An 18484-nucleotide genomic window follows, 5' to 3' on the forward strand; every position below is an offset into this window, starting at 1 on the left:
TTACTCTTAAAAATGTGGATGAAATTAAATAGATCAAAGTGAATATTTTTTTCCCTTTTCTGCATTACAGGCAGCCAATCCTTTTTTCAAATTGCTCACCATGCTCATGGAATTTGCTGGTGGACCTCCAGGAATGCCACCCTTTGCTTCTTACATCCTGCAGAGGATATGGGAGGTACAATATGTAAAATAAAACAGAAGCTAAATTGTCTTTCTCTTGTTGGTTCTTTTATGTCTGTTTTGCATTTTGTTGTCATCCTTCCTGCGTCAGTCCATGTTTTTTTTATTACTATTCCTCTTCTGAATAAACAGCAACAGCCAATAGACATTAAGAAGTTCTATTGTTACTTTTAATGTATTTTAGCAGCATTTGGGTTAATGGCTCTTTCAGTTGAACTTCAAATTTTAGTTTAATGAGAAATTAATTGATTCATAATAAGGGTTGAAGAATGCTTTTTCTAGACAAATTCTACATTGTTTTCTCAGTTATCCTTTTGCAAGGACTGTAAAATGTTTCAAGACCCATCATTCGTTTGTGGGTTTTTTTGGCCTTTATGTACAGATTCCTTGAATATTCATTTGCCATGTTTGGTTCTCTGTAAAATGTCCATTAACACTTTCAACCCTTAAAATAGTGCTGAACTGAGTCTGGTGGAAAATCACTGTGTGCAGGGCCAACCTTGCTTGTGTTTTAAAGTGAGAAAGAGGCTTCTTAACCAAGTTGGCACAGGGATGGCACAGATTCCTTGATCTGAGCCATAGATGAGGAATTGAAGCTTTCTCTTTGCTTACCTGCTCTTTGAGTTCCCAGTACAATTTCCTATCTTTATTCCTGGCTGAGAACAGCATGTCCAGCCTGGAGACTGCTGAGGACAAGCTCATCCCCTTTAAATCCCCTTAAAAAACAGGGCTGGAGTTTTGTAAAAGGTTTTTACTGTGCAGCATTGAGACCTCTGGTGAAACACAACTCTTCCTTACCCACTGGAACACTGTGGGATTGGACATGGATTGCTGTTCCAAATGGTTTTGCTCCTGGTCAGGAGCAGCTGTAGGGTCACAAGTGTTGCAGGTGATGTGATGGATGAGCTGTAGCTGCTGCACCTCAGGTAAAGGGAGTTCAAGCAGCACATCTCAAGGTCCACAGTGACACCCAGCTGGTGACACAGGCCCAGGGATCTAAATGGTGTGGGCAAGGGTGTGAGACCCAGCAGTGAATGTCCAGGCTTGGGGTGCAGAACCGACTTTTACCGCCACTCCAGCTTCTAGAAGTCATTAAGGAGTGATTGAGCTCTGCAGACACTGAGCAATGATTGTCTCTTTCTCGGACATTCCCTCCAGTCATTACCCAGGAAACCTGACAGAGCAATTTGTCATTTCTAAATAAAGGGAGGAGAATGTTCTTAAGGTGTTTATTTTTAAATTGAGATAAAAATTTTATAAGCAAGAGTTATGGTCGTGTCAGCTGCTCGTATTCTTCAGGTGGAGTAGAGGAACTGGGAACAGCTTCAGCAACCCAGTTATTACCGCTGATTACTTAGATAGGGTAGACTTTTTTCTTGGATGGGTACCTGGGCCTTGAGGTAAAAAGAAAGTAGTTTTTAAAAAACTAACAAAAGAACAAACTACATTTATTGGCCTCATGTCAACAGATTTCCAACTACAGAGAGCCAGAAAAGCACAGGAAATTTTCTCCCTATTCTCTGAAGGTTTTGACTGCATAACAGCACTCATTGCTTTTGGAAAGTGCTGGATGAATTTATTCCTTGAAATTGTATATTCAATAAAAAATGTAATAGTTACCCTCAGCATGAAGCTGTGTGAAAATCTTTGCATACCATTTATGTTCTTTTGAAGTAACTTATAAAAATACTGATTCAGTGTTAAGGTTTTGTGTTAGATATTTTTAAAAGATACTTGTTTATAAAGACAAGGATGTTCCACTTTAATATTTCCTAAATATCTCATAACATGCAGAAAAAATAAGCAGAGTAATTGCCTGGGCTTAGACTGAACTTTCAAAACTGTGAACAAGGTTCAGAAGCACCAACCAGGGAAATTTAATAAGGGTTTTCTTTGTGTGCAGAGCAGCTCAGTCTTACAGGTACTTTCATAGCCCCAAGTGATTTTAAAAAGAAATGTTGAAAGTGATTTTAGGGTTTTTTAATGCAGTCAGTACATAGTAGGAAGATTAATGCATTCCTTTTGATTTTTCCCCTCTCCTTTAGGTCATTGAGTACAACCCATCGCAGTGCCTGGATTGGCTGGCTGTGCAAACACCTCGGAACAAACTTGCTCACAGCTGGGTCCTGCAGAACATGGAAAACTGGGTTGAACGTTTCCTCCTGGCACACAACTACCCTCGAGTGAGAACTTGTAAGTGAAGTTTAATTGAAGGGAATTTGTCACCTGTTGCAGTGAGTTGCATGCTCCTGTGTTTGTCTTTTCCTCCTTTTCCAGTGGTTTTAGAATTGCTGGGGTTTAAAATCTTAGGATAACTGTGGTGCCTCATCCAGAGGTGTTAGCAGTTTTGATGAACACTGTGGGTTCATTTGGTACCTTGAATGATACATTGGTAGGCTCTTTATCTGAAGTGACAAATCTACAAGGTCCAGGAAAACCTAAAGAAGGAAAAGAGGTAATTCCAGAGGTTTTCCATCGTGTCCATTACATGGCTGTACAATAGGTGGGAGTAGTACATGTTGTTCTTTCACAGTAATCTTCAGCTGAGTCCTCTGAGCTTGTGGATCAAGGAGAAGCCAGCTGTGCTTTCCCCCAGATCCCCGGGTATCCTGGCTCTCCGGTTTGTTCTGCCAGGAATCACACTGTCACGTTGCTAGAGAACATTTTCGGCCTTCGCCGTGTCCATTTTTTTTACAAAGGAGATTCCACAGGTACAGGCCACTGACCTTTAACACATTTTTGTGGCTGAGGGAGATGTGAAAACTTGAGCTACAGCTTTGCAACAGGCTCCAGTTGTAAACATCTCTGAGGAGGTAATGACCTCTTGATTGAGCAGTGGACAGTTCAGTCATGGAAAACCTCTGGGATGCATTGTGTGATGGGATCTGGGATCACATTCTGTGGTGGGGTGCATTGTGCTAGCCCAGGGAGAACCAGGCAGCAGACAGGGCTGTAGGTGAAGAGGCCTGAAAGCACATCCCAGCACCACTTTAACAAGCTTTGTACTACTCTTATCCACTTGGGTTTTTCTTCTAGTGTGAATATAGTGATACCAGGTTGTGTAAAATGCTTTGGAATCTGTAAATGGAACATGCAGTGCAATTTAATTGCTGTTTACATGGCTGTTAAGCAGGTATGTCACTGTCAAAGGTGTAACAAATCTGTTTTTATTTGAAGCTGCAGCCTATCTCTTGGTGTCGCTTATTCCAAGCAATTCCTTCCGTCAGATGTTCCGATCGACCCGCTCTTTGCACATCCCCACACGGGACCTGCCCCTCAGCCCAGACACCACAGTAGTTCTGCACCAGGTCTACAACGTGCTCCTTGGCCTGCTCTCACGAGCCAAACTCTACGTTGACGCTGCTGTTCACGGCACCACCAAACTGGTGCCCTACTTCAGTTTCATGACGTACTGTTTGATTTCCAAAACCGAGAAACTCATGTTCTCCACCTACTTCATGGACTTGTGGAACCTCTTCCAGCCGAAGCTCTCGGAGCCGGCCATCGCCACCAACCACAACAAGCAGGCCCTGCTGTCCTTCTGGTACAACGTGTGCGTGGACTGTCCCGAGAACGTGCGCCTTATCGTGCAGAACCCCGTGGTGACCAAGAACATTGCCTTCAATTACATCCTCGCGGACCACGACGACCAGGATGTGGTGCTCTTCAACCGCGGGATGCTGCCCGCCTACTACGGCATCCTGCGCCTGTGCTGCGAGCAGTCCCCTGCCTTCACCAGGCAGCTGGCTTCTCACCAGAACATCCAGTGGGCCTTCAAGAACCTCACCCCTCACGCCAGTCAGTACCCAGGAGTAAGTGACCGACACCAAAATGCACCAGCCCATTGTTCCCCCTCACCCAGTCTCTTGTAACTTAACATATCCGGTGGCAACAGTATTAACTGCTGGAAGTAATTGGTGTGTTTAGATCCATTTGCTGGACTTTGTGGGGGATTGGTTTGGGTTTTCGTTGCAGTGTAGCAGCTGGAGAGCAGTTGTTGTTTTCTGGGAGCAGACACTGGTGTTCCCACTGTTCAGTATTCCAACGGAGTCATAAGAAACAAGGAATAACCTTTGATGGTGGTCTCTAGGAAGGGGGTTGCACTATAGCATGCAAAGTTGGAGGAATTCCCCAGTTTCTTTTTGCTTTCAGTTTCTGGAATAGGGCCAAGAGTTAGCCTGCTGCATTCCAGTGGAGGGACAGCCTAGTGTTCCCCTTGGGAACGCCCACGTACCTTTGGGAGTTGTGCTGTCACTACAACAGTGACACCTGCAGCCGAGAGCAGGTGCTAGTTAAAGTAGGCCATGTGTGATGGTCAAACAACAGGCTTACAAAGGCTGGAAGAGACAAAGGGCTTGGGTTTGCATGGTCATGCAGTGAATATTGCTTTGGGCTCCTTCAGGGGTGTGCAGGACAGAAAGAATACAAAGCTTCCCCATCACTGTGGAGAGGAGGATGCGTGGAGTCCTCCATGTTGAACTTCCCGTAGCTCAGCTCACAGCGAAATTTACCACTCTGACAGTCCTGTTGCTCTTCTTGTTGGCATCTCCCCTCAGAAGTCTCACTTTGTCTTGCAAGGGACACGAGTTCCTCCACTGTGTTCAGTGTTTGCCAGGCATGGGACTGCAGCAGGTTTTGGCACAAGCAGCTTTCTGAATGTTTGGTCCCAGGGATGGGGATTTCAGATTCCTCTGTACATATACAGATGTACATATAAATGTGGCTGTGAGCTGTGCTCTTAGGAAGCATCAAAACATCTAATCTTATAACTTTGGAATAAAGTCTGAACCACAACACAGTGAGAGAGCTGACTAACCAAGTATTTCTGTGTGTTTTAGGCAGTAGAAGAGCTGTTTAACCTCATGCAGCTGTTTGTAGCTCAGAGGCCAGACATGAGAGAGGAAGAGATAGAGGACATAAAGCAATTTAAGAAAACCACCATAAGCTGTTACCTGCGCTGCTTGGACGGACGGTCTTGTTGGACGACTCTCATAAGGTACAACCCTGTGCTCATCCAGCATCTCAGCTGGAATTCCATCCTCAGCCTCCCCCCATGAGCAGAGCTGTAGTTCCAGCTGCTCTTGTTGGCAGTTGTTACTTGGGAGCAGAAATGTGATGTAGAAATTGTGCCTGTGGGACAGTTTATTGTATCGTGTCTTCAAAGAGTTTTTCATGTCTAGTTGTAGGAAGTACAGCTGAAAGTGCTGCTTGGGCATTCTAGCAAAGCTAAAAATTGCCTGTGCATGTAGGTCAGCTCTGGGGTTTTAAATGGAACTGGTGGTGCACTGAAACCCTTGTGGAAAGGACAAACTGTGTTACCTGGAGGGGCTACATGCACTCACCCGTCACAGAGCAGAGCCACATTGTCCCAAATAATCTTTATGTTGGGAGAAAACATTCATTAGCGTAATCCTTTGTTCTGCTGTAAGCATAAAATACTCTGATTAAAATGTTTTCAGACATTTAAAAGGCCAAACATATGCTTGACTGAATCTGTTTAAATGTATCATTTAAGAAGCATAAACTTCTGTCTGTGGAAGTACATTATTTTCCACATTTTTTGCAGGGGTTGTATAGGAAATATTTCTGTAAAGGTTATTTATAAATTACTTTCCATAACATAAAGGAGGTCAACAGCAGAGGCATTTTTAAATTAAAAAGTAGGGGGGTTAATGATGAGAGGAATTACGTTCTTTTGGGGCTTCTTTGTTCTTTTGTGATTATTTTCCAAAATAACAGCATGAGTGTAACAATTTTAAGCTTGGGATGCGACTTTCAGTGTTCTCAATGTTTGGATATTTTTTCCTAGTGCCTTCAGAATATTATTAGAATCTGATGAAGACAGACTTCTTGTTGTGTTCAATAGAGGATTGATTCTGATGACTGAGGTAATTATTTCTTTATTTAATTAGAGCAAACATCTCACCCTGGTACTTTTCCTGTCAGCTTTAATAAGATTTCTTTTTAGTACTAAAAAGATCAGGAAATTGTTTGTCTGCTTCTCAGGACAGAGGGAAAACCACCAACAGATTATGCTGAGAGGAATAAATTTATGCTTTTTTGGTGTCATTCTCTTTATTACAGTTAATTGGGAATGAATGGCTGAGTGCAGTCACACAATTGTTATTAGTTAAGCAGTGTTGAGGCAACAGGTTAAAAACCAGAACTAACTTAAAGGGTGCTCAGCTGCAGTTGTGGTTAATATTTCTGACCCTCCTTTGAGGCCCTCCTGAGGCAGTTCTCCTTTTCTTTCCTACCTATTGTGCCTTTGTTTGCAAGGAGTGGTCTAAAAACACATAAACTCAATTTCTTTCTGATGGAACTACACCTAAAATGCATTTCTGGAGCCCATTTAATATATTCAAGTTTTAAGCGGGGATTTGGTCCATGAGACCAGACCAGAATTAGTTCAAAATCGAAAAGAAACAAACTTAAATAATGCACCTCTGAAATGGATACAGTTGGAATGTCAAGCCCCTGCCCCCAGCAGTTTCACTCTACAAATCCACATGTCCTGATGAGTGGAATATCCTGGATTCCATTCAGCACTTCCATTATTGAGGTGATGGATGAGAACCTGTGTTCACTAAAAGCACTGGCGCAGTGCTCCATGGGGAAGGATCTCTTTGAGAACAAGAATAAAACTCTGGATGTGTTGGAGAAAGCATAAAAACAAGATTCAGTTCATCCTTGGCACATGTAGAACAGTGTATTCAGGAGAGATATTAAACTGGGAAAATCCACGGTGCAAGACAAGTATCTCAGAGATAATTGTGGCTGTACAGAAAATGGGATTTTGGCATAGGTTCCTGCAGGTGGGGGCAGCCAGCACAACTGGAAGTTGTCAGGAGGTCTTGGAGCAAACATCTGTCAAGGATATTTAGTCTGCCTTTAGGCACGTGGCTGGATTGGATGATGCTTCGAGGTGATTCCAGTCCTGTTTTTATATAAAAAAATTCTCTTAATTCCTTTTATGTCACTGGTTTGCATTTTCTGGGAAAAAGTGTGGTAGAAGGAGCTGGAATTACAGGAAAATTTGAAAATTGAATTTCAGGAGCTTGTTATAAATATAAGCCTATAGATTAATTAATTGTAGTTAATTACTCCAGAATATCTGTTCCTTTTTGTTATGAAAATGCCTCCATCCAATAAACTGGGTGTAAAAAGTCAGGAACTGGGCTATGAGGTTATCCACACATGAGATGTAAGTAGATTAAGGTACATACATAGAGATGTATAAAAATAATTTGTTTAGCTTAGTTAGCCCTCATCCATACTAGCAATGGATAATTAAGTTTATATGAAGTGTGTAATCTAAAATGAATTTATCCTGTGTAAAACATTGCTAGAAATTAGACTAAACTGGTGTTACTTTATAGCTTGAGGTTAGCTGGTCTTACATTGTCACTTGTTGGCTGGCAGTGTTTTGCCTGGTGACAAAAAACTGCATTAAGGAGTTGTCATATCCAGAAAAGTTTTCCACTTAGGGGTGGCTGTGTGTCTTTTATCTTCACTGTAGTATAAAAAGTGCCTGGCAAGGGTTTGCATTCTAGGGACTGAGGCTATCTTTCCAATAGCCCAGCAGATTAAGTATCTTTTCTTACATCCTGTGCTAGAATTTTTGCTGTTCGGAAATGAGTTGCTTTTCCTTCTTTTTTCCTTCCTTTATATTTCTATAAATCACAGATGCCCAGAAGGTATAAAAGGAGAAGTAATTCATCTGATGTACAACCGTATGTCCTTCAGCAGCATTTTGAAAAATGACTGGCATCTATCTTAATCCTACCTTTATTTCCCCAAATTCATACATCTGTGTCTGTCTTTGTGCACCTCTTATATGGCTTTGTCTGCTGGCACAGAAAGTTTGGGATTACAGGGATATAAAAACACTGTCTCTCAAATGACACTTTGTTCATTGGGTTGTAGATAAAGGTGTGAAAACTCGGCAATTGTTTCAAGCTGGTAACACAAAGCTTTTACCTTGAAAACAAATTAAGAACTTTGTGATTATATCCAACACCTTCTATTCTCTGAGCATAAAATACCTTGTTTGAGCATAAAATAAATCTAAATGTATCTGCAGGATAACAAGAGGAATACTAACAAGTACCTTCCTTTGGCAACATAAAGTTTTGGCATTTTTTTTTCTTCTTCCCAGTCCTTTAACACGTTGCACATGATGTACCACGAGGCCACAGCTTGCCATGTGACTGGAGACCTGGTAGAGCTTCTGTCCATTTTCCTTTCGGTTCTTAAGTCCACACGTCCATACCTGCAAAGAAAAGGTTTGATTATAACTCTTGAAAGGTTTATGCCTTTTGTCTCTACATTAATTTTCCTCACCCAAACCCTAGGTTTTTTTGTCTTGGTCAATGGTTGTGTTTAAAAACTTGCTGTACAGTAGGATATGTGCCTGTTAATGGATATTAAATTGTTAGTTATTAAATTACTTGTTGACTTAATGTGAAACTAGGTTTCATAAATTTAATAGCAGTAGACCAGTGAGATTTAATCCTTAGATGGATTAAGATCATGGTAGAGGAAAAAGAGATTCCTCAGCAGTAAAATTCTGTGCTTTATATAACGAGCTTTTGAGCCATGAGCTAAGCAGCCTCCTGGGATGTTTGCATTTGCAGATGTGAAGCAAGCTCTCATTCAGTGGCAGGAGCGGATTGAATTTGCCCATAAGCTCTTAACTCTGCTCAATTCCTACAGTCCTCCCGAGCTTAGAAACGCCTGCATTGGTAAGTCCTGGCCATGCAGGACCTGTCCTGCACAGGGACCTGCTGTGAGATGGAAATGCCGCTTATGCAAGTGCACGTGCTCTGCTAGGAACTCTGGAGGTCGGGATTGTTTGTGTAATACTGTCAGTGCATCAGCACTGGTGTTCTTATTCCATAGAGTTCTGGGTTTGGCAGGTTTCACTGAATATTCCTGTTCTCAGTTAAGGCACGCAGACTGGGGGCACAAAAAGTCACCTGTCACTTTGTGAGACCAACTCGCCCCCTGATAAGGGGCATGACTGAGGAATTATTCCTCAGTTCAGGTGTCAGAGAGTTTAGAGTCAAATCCCAAAGTTCATTAAAGTTCAAACATGAACTAAAGCTCCCCTCAGAAGGGAGTGTGGAGACCAGGTTACTCTGAGAAACAGCTTTGCTTGTTCATTTTTATGATCCAGTACTGTGAAGTGTAATAGTGGAAGTAAAGCTTAAATAGCTTGTAGAAAGGAATGGGTTTGCTTTTTAAAGTGTGGACACAGATACTTTATACAAATGTCTCTCTTGCATTAGTGGAGCTATTTCAGGAAGGTCCAGGTTTTTTCTAGTTTAGGCTTTTTTAATATTATTTAATGGATTGCTGATAAAGGCCTAACACTGTGTCCCAAAGTACTTTTTTTGTGTGATTTGTATGCATTTCCCCCTATTTTGAGTATTTTCTCGTTGTCCTCCTGACTGCTGCTGGTTGCCAGTTTCCAGACGTCAGACCTGCTCTGTTAAAGAAGAAGCTAAGAGGGTAATTTTACTGAGGTTCTCATTCTGCAAGCTGGCCCCTCCCTGCTGGGTGCTGCACCACTGAGCAGGGTCTCTCCCAGTGGCAGAGGTGAAGGGAATCGGGATGGAGTCAGGGGTGTCACTCAGGTGTTGCTCACGGCGGAGCTGCGGCAAAAGGGATACGAGAGAGAGTTTGCAAATGCATGAGCCTTAAGTTGAACTGTTTGCTGTTAAGAATTAACAATTTGTAATAGCAAAAACAACTTTTTGTTTGTAGATGTCCTCAAGGAGCTTGTACTTTTAAGTCCTCATGATTTCCTACATACTCTGGTTCCATTTCTACAGCACAATCATTGTACATACCACCACAGTAATATCCCAAGTAGGTATTTCAGTGATTGTATTTTGAAGTTCTCTTACACTATTATTACTCTATCGTGTTCCTTGCTGATGTCAAATATTGACCTTTTTAATATATCCCTATTTTATCCGAACTTACACTACAGTGTCTCTTGGACCTTATTTTCCATGTCGTGAAAATTTGAAATTAATAGGGGGGAAAAGCAATATTCGTCCTCCGCGTCCCGAACTCAACATGTGCCTCTTGCCCACCATGGTGGAAGCCAGCAAGGTATGTAAACAAGTGGTCCTGTAAAGAATTGTTTCTCTATTGTTTTCCCATTTTTATAAAAGTATTCGAAGAATCCAGTAGCTCAATGCATTTACCTTTTCTTTGTAAGCAAAGCATAATTCTTCTTCAAGATGTGTTGTCCTCATATACTCCATTCTAGATGTGCACTCCAGAAGCACCATTTCCCTGCCCTTGGTGATACACAGCTTCATATTCCAGACACCATAAGGGTTTGGGCCTTTTGTGGTAGGAAAAAACCCCATAGCACACATTTTGGTAATTTCCCAGTCTGTCTGTGGCATTTATAAAGGAAACTGAGGCACCACCCAGGGACTGTCCCGATGGGTTTCACACTATGTTAAGGTTTATTGCCAGACAGCCAAGTAGACCCCGCAGGTTCCCTTAGAGTCCATTCAGCTGGGACTGAGGCGTAATCTCCTATTTGTTTGGGTAAAATCCAGTGCCTGAAATGTCATACAGGGCTTTTTAAGTCTTTCCACTTCCCATTTTCCCTTCTGTGGGCTTCCTGATGGGATGCCAGCTTTGGTGGGGCTACTCCATAGTGACTTGCCACGTCCCGTTGTTACAGCTGCAGCAACGGTGGGATTCAGCTCACGTCACTTTGCCTATCTAAAAGGTCAGCATCCAGCTCTTCCTGGGGCTCATGGCCATAAATAGTTACCCTGGGAAGGAGAGAGAGAGTTCCCCTCCTTCCTGTCCCAGGCACCTGAGTGTGGATGAGGCGACTCCCTCTCCACGGAGTGCAGGGAACACCAGTGACTAGATTTTAGATAGCTAAAGTCAGGTCAGGTGAATCCCACCCAAAAAGGAATATGTATGGACAATCATTTGAAGCAGGAGAACTGGTTACTTGCTGTCCGGTAACTGTGGTTCTTCAAGATGCTTTGTCCACACAGATTCTGTGCTCCTCCTGCTGTGCTAATTCCGAGTCCTGTCCTAGGGGATTCTTACGGGTGAAGGAATTGAGTGGTGGTTGAAGCCGCCATACCCCTTGTGCCCTCAGGTACAGTGGTCGCAAGGACACACTGGGTGCAGGCACAGCCCCAGTGGACACAGCTATTCAGAAAGAATCCAATCTCCTGCACATGGGGCCTATGTGCACGTAGATGGGAATCTGTGTGGGCAACACATTTCGAAGAAGCACGGTTACTGTAGGGTAAGTAACCCTTCTTTTTTAAAGCTTTCAGAATGATGCTGTGTCTATTTGTGCACCATCAAATTGACTGTGTAATCCGAGTGTTTGAAAAGATGTTAGAGAGCCAGAAACTGTCTCTAGTGGGTTTCCCCATCATGCATCCAGAAGTGACACTACATAATGTAAATATTTGGACTTAAAAAATTGTCATATTACATGACACAGTATTTCACCCTTTATATCGAATTCCTGATACACTGGGAAGCAGAATATTTTTAAACCTCTAGAAACACATCCACAGTCACTTTCCCCTGTGGTTTTGCATGCTTGTTTTTCATTCAGTTGCTTTGTATAAGGTTGCATTTGTTTGCTTGAGTTTTAGAGGTTTTCTCTTGGCTCTCTGATGCCATTTTAAGCTTATACACGTCCAAAATATTAAAATATTGATATATACGTATCACTGGGTTTGAGACATTCCTGAGAATTCTGCTCTGATGCTCGGTCTCGAGAAAATTCTGATTTCTACAGATCAGAACTGGCAAGTTATGATTTAAAAAGCAGTAGTGTGTATATATTTAGGTATCTGTATGTGATACAAAGTTACTGCATTCTTTTCCTGTCTTCTTCAAGCCGTGGTATTTGCACAGCTTTGCACCTTCTCGGTGTTGGCTCAGAACTCTCCAGTAAAAGATTTTACTGGCAGAGAATTGCATTTGCCATCTGTCCTCCTATCACACCCTGGTGCTTGCCAAGGGCTAGGTGAGGAGGCACCTGGAGATTCCCACTGTTCGCCTGTAGTCCAGGATGAAACATTGCAGGGCAAGTGACAGGAAGGGAGATGCTCAGGGAATCTGGGAGCTGTCCTGTGGCTTTGTAGGTTAAATGAGGCTCTCTTAAATCTTCAGGGCAAAGACGATGTTTACGACCGGATGCTGCTGGACTATTTCTTCTCCTACCACCAGTTCATCCACCTCCTGTGCCGAGTTGCAATCAACTGTGAAAAGTTTACTGAAACTTTAGTTAAAATGAGTAAGTATCAAGGTGAAACAGCCAAAGGATGTTTTTTCTCTCATAACTTGAGTACTTCTGCACTAAGTGTTATATTCAGAGTTTTTAAGAAAAAGCAGAGCTTGTGAAGCTTGTTGTGTTTGGATATTACTTTTATCCACAAAACTGTTACCTGTGTATAAGATGGTGCAGCCTTGCCCACGTGACTGGCACATTTCGGGCCTGTCCACAAGGGAGCTGAGGTAACCACCGCGAATTCAGTCTTGCTGTACATTTAGAGTTCAATGCAGGACTCACTAAGGCTATTTTTGGGTGGTTGGCAGTTAAAATGGCTTTGGATCAGATCCTGGATCCTCAGCATCTCAGCAATGGCAATTAATTGACAATATTTACATTTTTGTGTTCCCACACAAACCCGAGGATGAGTTCCTCAGTGTGCACGGACCTCAGTGTCACACCAGTAATCTTGTCCAAAGAGCAATGGCAGAATGTCCTTTTATCCCCTACATCACCCATCTGCTTGTTGTTTGTCACACTTTTCCAATGTATTTATTAAACAGACTGTAAAAACCTGGCAGACACTACAGCTTTCTGATCATGGACAATGCTTGCAAGGTGATCCTATAAAATGCACCTTGGCACTGCTTTTCTGAGGAATTTCCCTGTCTCCCACAAAGTTCTCCCAGACTGACTTCTTCCCTCGTGCCATTGCAGGTGTCCTGGTTGCTTATGAAGGTTTGCCACTTCACCTTGCGCTCTTCCCCAAACTCTGGACTGAGCTTTGCCAGACTCAGGTAAGAGTCAGCTTCAGAACCAACAGTATGGAAGCACAGGCAAAACACTGAATGTGGAACAAAGATCCCACAATTGTAACGCTGGGTGGTGTTTAATAAAACACCTCTGCCTGTGTTGCTGCTGTCTGAGAAAACCTTTTCTATTTCAAATACAAAAATCTGGTACATTGTATTTGCTCGCTGTACATCCTGCAAAAGCTGAACACAGCAACTCCCCCCAGTAACACTGGTGGCATGGTGGATGTGCAGAAAGCACCTCATCCTGCCTCTGAAATTCCAGCTTTTTATGTAGCCCGAACACTGGGATGATGAAGGAAAAATTAGGAGATGTCAAAACCTGGCTATCATTGCAGAGGACCCTGTGGCTGGCTCACAGATCAGGGGCTCTGTCCCTTCGCATACACACTGGTGGCCTTCCTGGGGAAGGAGCTTCATCACAGGAAAATGGGAAATGAGAATTGGCAGTAATTGATTTGTACAATTTACTGACACCTGATAGCTCTGAACTATTTCTTGGTGGGCCTGGCCTGCACACGCAGTGCTGACTCTGCCATCTTATCTCTCCTTGCCAGTCTGCGATGTCCAAGAACTGCGTGAAGCTCCTCTGTGAAGATCCAGTTTTTGCAGAATATATCAAATGTATTCTGATGGATGAAAGGACCTTTCTTAACAACAACATTGTCTACACCTTTCTGACCCATTTTCTTCTCAAGGTACACTGTCTTTTAGCAATAATTATTGTTCCAAGGAATGCACGCACTGATGCTGCTTCATTTTGGGATGCTGCTTTCACAGTCCCAAATTTTTGTGGCTTTTAAAAAAATACTTTGTTTCCACAGGTGCAAGGGCAGGTATTTTCTGAAGCAAACTGTGCCAACTTAATCAACACTCTAATTACAAATCTAATAAATCAGTATCAAAGCCTAGAATCTGACTTCAGCAACCAGAGAGTCGAAATTTCCAAAGCAAGCTCTACGTTAAATGGGGTGAGTCTTTTCTAACAAACACGAGCAGCGTTCAGGAGGCAGCTCATTTCCTACAGAAACTATTCAGTGCCCTATGCCAGGTGTCAGGCACTCTGTGCCTCAGCTGGGCTCCTGGGAAGGGCATGGGAAGCTGGGAATATTAACCTGACTTCGGGGAGCAAAGTAATGCAAGTGCAGGAGCATTATAATGGCAGGCGTGTTGTAACCCAGCAAGGTTTCGTGTCTCAGCACGGTATTGTCACCCCCAGGACAGAGCTGTGTAAGGTCAGCAGGGAGCGAGGGGGGAATTTCAGTGCTGTGAGCAACTCTAGAAGGGGATCTTTGGGCTGCTCAGAATATGAACAGCACCTCCTTATTGCACAATCTCTGTGTGCAGGGTTCACCAAACACCAGTTCGAAGTAAGGCTGAAGTTTGTTTCTCTGTTTCCAGGACCTCCGAGCACTTGCCTTGCTGCTTTCAGTGCACACTCCCAAACAGCTCAACTCGGCCCTGATTCCAACTTTACAAGAGCTTTTAAACAAATGTAGAGCTTGTCAACAACAGAGGAACTCATTACAAGAGCAAGAAGCCAAAGAAAGAAAAACTAAAGGTTTGGTGTTACTCTAATGAACCTTTTACAAACTTGTATCAAATTAATGTAATATTTTATCCCTGCAGGGTGGGCCATTCCTTGGCTCCAATTCCCAACAGCACACAAAAATATCATTGTATTATGGAGCTAAAATTCATGAATGGCATGAATTCTCTGCAAGGAAATAAGTATTTCTTGAAGGGCTGTGTTTAATATGGAGAAGGGTGGGAATGTGAGCAGTGCCTGTTCCCTGAGCCAGTTGCCCTGTCCCTGCAGACGATGAAGGAGCCACTCCGGTGAAGAGGCGGAGGGTGAGCAGCGACGAGGAGCACACCGTGGACATCGGCGACATCAAAGCCGAGCCCCGCGAGGCGCTGACCCCCACCAGCACCTCGGACAACGAGACCAGGGACTCCTCCATCATCGACCCGGGCACGGAGCAGGACCCGCCCTCCCCCGAGAGCAGCTCTGTCAAGGAGTACAGGATGGAAGTGCCCTCTTCGTTTTCCGAAGACATCATGTTGGCCGCGCGCTCGCAGCACACGGAGGAGCAGCCGGGGAACGGGAAATTTGAAGAGTGCAAGGAGTTCAAAGACCTGCAGACTTCCAAGGATTCCATGGGAGCCGAGGAGGACTCGGAGTTTCCTTCCACGTCGATTTCAGCGGTTTTATCCGACCTCGCAGACTTGCGCAGCTGCGATGGCCAAGCCTTACCATCCCAGGACCCCGAAACTAATTTATCAATCAGTTGTGGCCATTCCAGAGGACTTTTTAGTCACATGCAGCAGCATGACATTTTAGACATCCTGTGCAGGACCATTGAGTCTACGATTCACGTGGTCACACGGATATCCGGGAAAGGAAACCAAGCTGCTTCTTGACATTAGATGGAGCATGTCTGCTTTTAAATTTTTTTTTTTTTTTTTTTTTTTTTTTTTTTTTAAATCCTTCTTCCCCCCAAAAATGCTGTTTGTATAAGTTTTGCTTATTTCTGTTTTGTGCTTCAGTTTGTCCAGTGCTCTCTGCTTGAATGGCAAGATAGATTTATATGCTTAATTCTTGGTCAGGCAGAACTCAAGATTTTTTTTTTTTTTAATTTTATTTTATTTTGCATCTACCGTACACTTTCTTAAAGGGCAATCAGATAATGGCTATGTTTTATGTAATTAAGAGTTCACTGTAGTGGCTTTCATTTAATATGGCTGTCTGGGAGACAGGGCCTCCTGGCCCTGTATGATGTAATTTAAACTTATGGCATTTTTACTGTGTATAATATGGTGTCCTCTGTGCCAGTTTTGTACCTTATAATCGAGGCAGATTGCCTCAGATCGCTGTGGTTCTTATTATCAAAATTAAGTTTACTTGTATACTAAACAACCACAAGAAATTTGATTCTGTAAAGAATCCTCTTTAGCTGTGGCCTGGCAGTATATATATGGTGCTTTATTTAACAGAATACCTGTGGAGGAAATAAAGCACACTTGATGTAAAATTAATTGTTTTATTTTTATTGACATGATCAATTGCTATTCTGTGCACTTCATTAAACTGATTGTGATGACTTTTCATTTGTTTATAATATGTTGCTTCAGTCTTTGGCTTTCTCAGCAAGGAACTTCGTAAGTGAAACAGCAGCAGGGAGAAATGATGGTCTGAGGTTCAGATTTGATGTAAATTCTGGTGCTTGTTTACTGTCCATGAATGTCCAGCCACACAGTGGAGAGGGGGCTGGTGGTTGGTGTTGGAACATGAAGTGCTGTCAAAAGCCAGTGCAACTTGGCATCTCTTTTCCCTTATTTTAACATCTCTTACGTCACTTTTCTGCACCAGTTGCAACTTCCTTTCTTTTTCCCCTCTGCTCTATCTGGCTCCATTTCCTCACTTTTTGACAGCTTCTGCACCCCTGGAATGACTTTACCATCTCTCCCATCATATTTGCTCCTGTTATTTCTGAGTAATACCAGTTTCCTATGTGACTCTTTGGACTGTCAATGCTACTGGTTTTAATATCTGATTAAACTCCATTTTCAGCTTCATTTTACTGTTGCTCAGCTCATTTGTTTTTCTCTTGTCGTCATCTACCTTGGTCTTTTTTCTTCAAAGTTCTTTCCATCTACCATTCACTGCAGTTTTGCATCACTTGCTTCTCCTCGAGTCTGTGATGCTCTTGCTGCGTTTGAATTTACTCTCATTGGTTTTAACCTTCTGTAATTAATTCGTGTTTCAAGTTTACAATTTATATTCCTGTTTAATTAGCATTTTTATCCTGCATCTACAGATAGTGCCAACACTGGTAAGTGCTTAAGGTGGTCTCCTCATTACTCAGACATGAAATCATCATGATTTTGTTCTCTTTGGGAATAATTTTATTACCTTTTCTGATTAGCTTTCCCCAGATTGTAACTCCAGAGAAATCATCAACAGCTTCCAGTCAAAACTTGTACAATCAGAATTCGTCTGTCAAGGAAAACATTAGCCTATGGATCAAAACCTGGGATGCAGCAGCTGTTGGAACCCTTTGGGTGAGTAGTTTTGTTAATTAGAACAGTGCAGCTGATTGTTGGGATGTTGTCTGAGCTGGTGCCCTTTCCTGGCTTTAGCATCTCCTGCAGGATGGGGTCACCCCAGAGTTGTGGCATTCTGGATTTGGGGTGGCTTTTTTTAGCTCATTTTCAAGCAGACCAACTCTTAACAGTACTTGATAATTATTTCATAAAGGATACACAAATACTGCACCACTGAGCATGTCAGGATTACCAGAAATACGATTACTCCTACTGCTCTTCCCTTACTCTACCTCCTCATTTCCCTTTTGAGTATTCCTGCAATTTTTACAGATTTTTTTTCTCAGTAGAGTTTTTTTGAACAAAATCAAGCAGCACCTGCTCAAATGTGTCTTTCTTTTCCAAAGCCTGGTTCCAGGCATTCGTCCTCTGGCTCCTGCACTTTCCATGCTCTCTAAGTCAGTATTTCTTCCATTCTGTTCCCCTTCTCTCACTTTAAATCAGGTTTCTGGTTTGTATTTTTTTGCCTTCAGAAACATCCCCTTATCCTCCCTTTGAAAACCCTTTAACCCTAAACCCTTTAATCTTCTACTGGCTTCCTCAGTCTCTTAAAACTTTGATTTTCTTCCAGGCTTGATCCCACTTCTCATTTATGATTATTTATTTCTTCCTGGAAGTTCCACCTTTCATTTAACCCCTTCAGAATTAAGCTTTTAAATACCTTCTCCATGCACAGTCAGCCTCTCCTCTGGCACTCAAACTGCTGAGATCTGTAAAGAATTTTGGCCATAATCTCATAAATCATGTTCTTCCTATTGAATTATTTTTCCCTTTGCCTTTCTCAGCTAATTAATCATCTAACATTTTTTACTTTTTATTGGAAAGTCTAGGAGAAATTTTAGCACCAATCTTGGAGGGGCATGGGGCTGTTCCTCCTCATTTTCCAGGGGTTTTGGCAGCCCCACACCTGGAGCAGGGACTGCAACACTGGAAGCACAAGTAAGTCCTGTCTTTTTTAATACCAGTGATTGGCAATTGCTCCATTGCAGTGAGGTCAGGGAGACAGGAAAATTCAGAGGAGGAAACCTGTTTGTGACCCACAGAGGGAAGGGGATTTCAGTCACGACGGAAAATGGGTGAGGCACAATTCCCAGAGTACTGG

General features: G+C 42.7%; 1 protein-coding gene across 11 annotated transcripts in view; it reads left to right on the forward strand.

The window, feature by feature from the left end:
- Nucleotides 1-16854, forward strand: part of USP34 (ubiquitin specific peptidase 34) — a 112633-nt gene extending 95779 nt beyond the window's left edge. For 8 of the 11 annotated variants that reach the window (XM_032103737.1, XM_032103743.1, XM_032103738.1 and 5 more), the window contains exons 66-81: nucleotides 71-175; nucleotides 2226-2373; nucleotides 3358-3992; nucleotides 5019-5176; nucleotides 5990-6068; nucleotides 8339-8465; nucleotides 8817-8924; nucleotides 9949-10053; nucleotides 10178-10302; nucleotides 11327-11479; nucleotides 12364-12487; nucleotides 13181-13260; nucleotides 13833-13973; nucleotides 14100-14246; nucleotides 14677-14836; nucleotides 15095-16854. In XM_032103737.1, the coding sequence (XP_031959628.1) occupies nucleotides 71-175; nucleotides 2226-2373; nucleotides 3358-3992; nucleotides 5019-5176; nucleotides 5990-6068; nucleotides 8339-8465; nucleotides 8817-8924; nucleotides 9949-10053; nucleotides 10178-10302; nucleotides 11327-11479; nucleotides 12364-12487; nucleotides 13181-13260; nucleotides 13833-13973; nucleotides 14100-14246; nucleotides 14677-14836; nucleotides 15095-15699 (3000 nt within the window). In that variant the 3' untranslated portion in view covers nucleotides 15700-16854. The remainder of the gene's footprint in view (nucleotides 1-70; nucleotides 176-2225; nucleotides 2374-3357; nucleotides 3993-5018; nucleotides 5177-5989; nucleotides 6069-8338; nucleotides 8466-8816; nucleotides 8925-9948; nucleotides 10054-10177; nucleotides 10303-11326; nucleotides 11480-12363; nucleotides 12488-13180; nucleotides 13261-13832; nucleotides 13974-14099; nucleotides 14247-14676; nucleotides 14837-15094) is intronic. The other 3 variants (XM_032103745.1, XM_032103746.1, XM_032103742.1) reach the window with 2 other exon arrangements.
- The last annotated feature ends 1630 nt before the right edge of the window (nucleotides 16855-18484 follow it).

Source organism: Corvus moneduloides, chromosome 3 (genome assembly GCF_009650955.1).
Source record: "Corvus moneduloides isolate bCorMon1 chromosome 3, bCorMon1.pri, whole genome shotgun sequence".
NCBI classification, from domain to species: domain Eukaryota; kingdom Metazoa; phylum Chordata; class Aves; order Passeriformes; family Corvidae; genus Corvus; species Corvus moneduloides.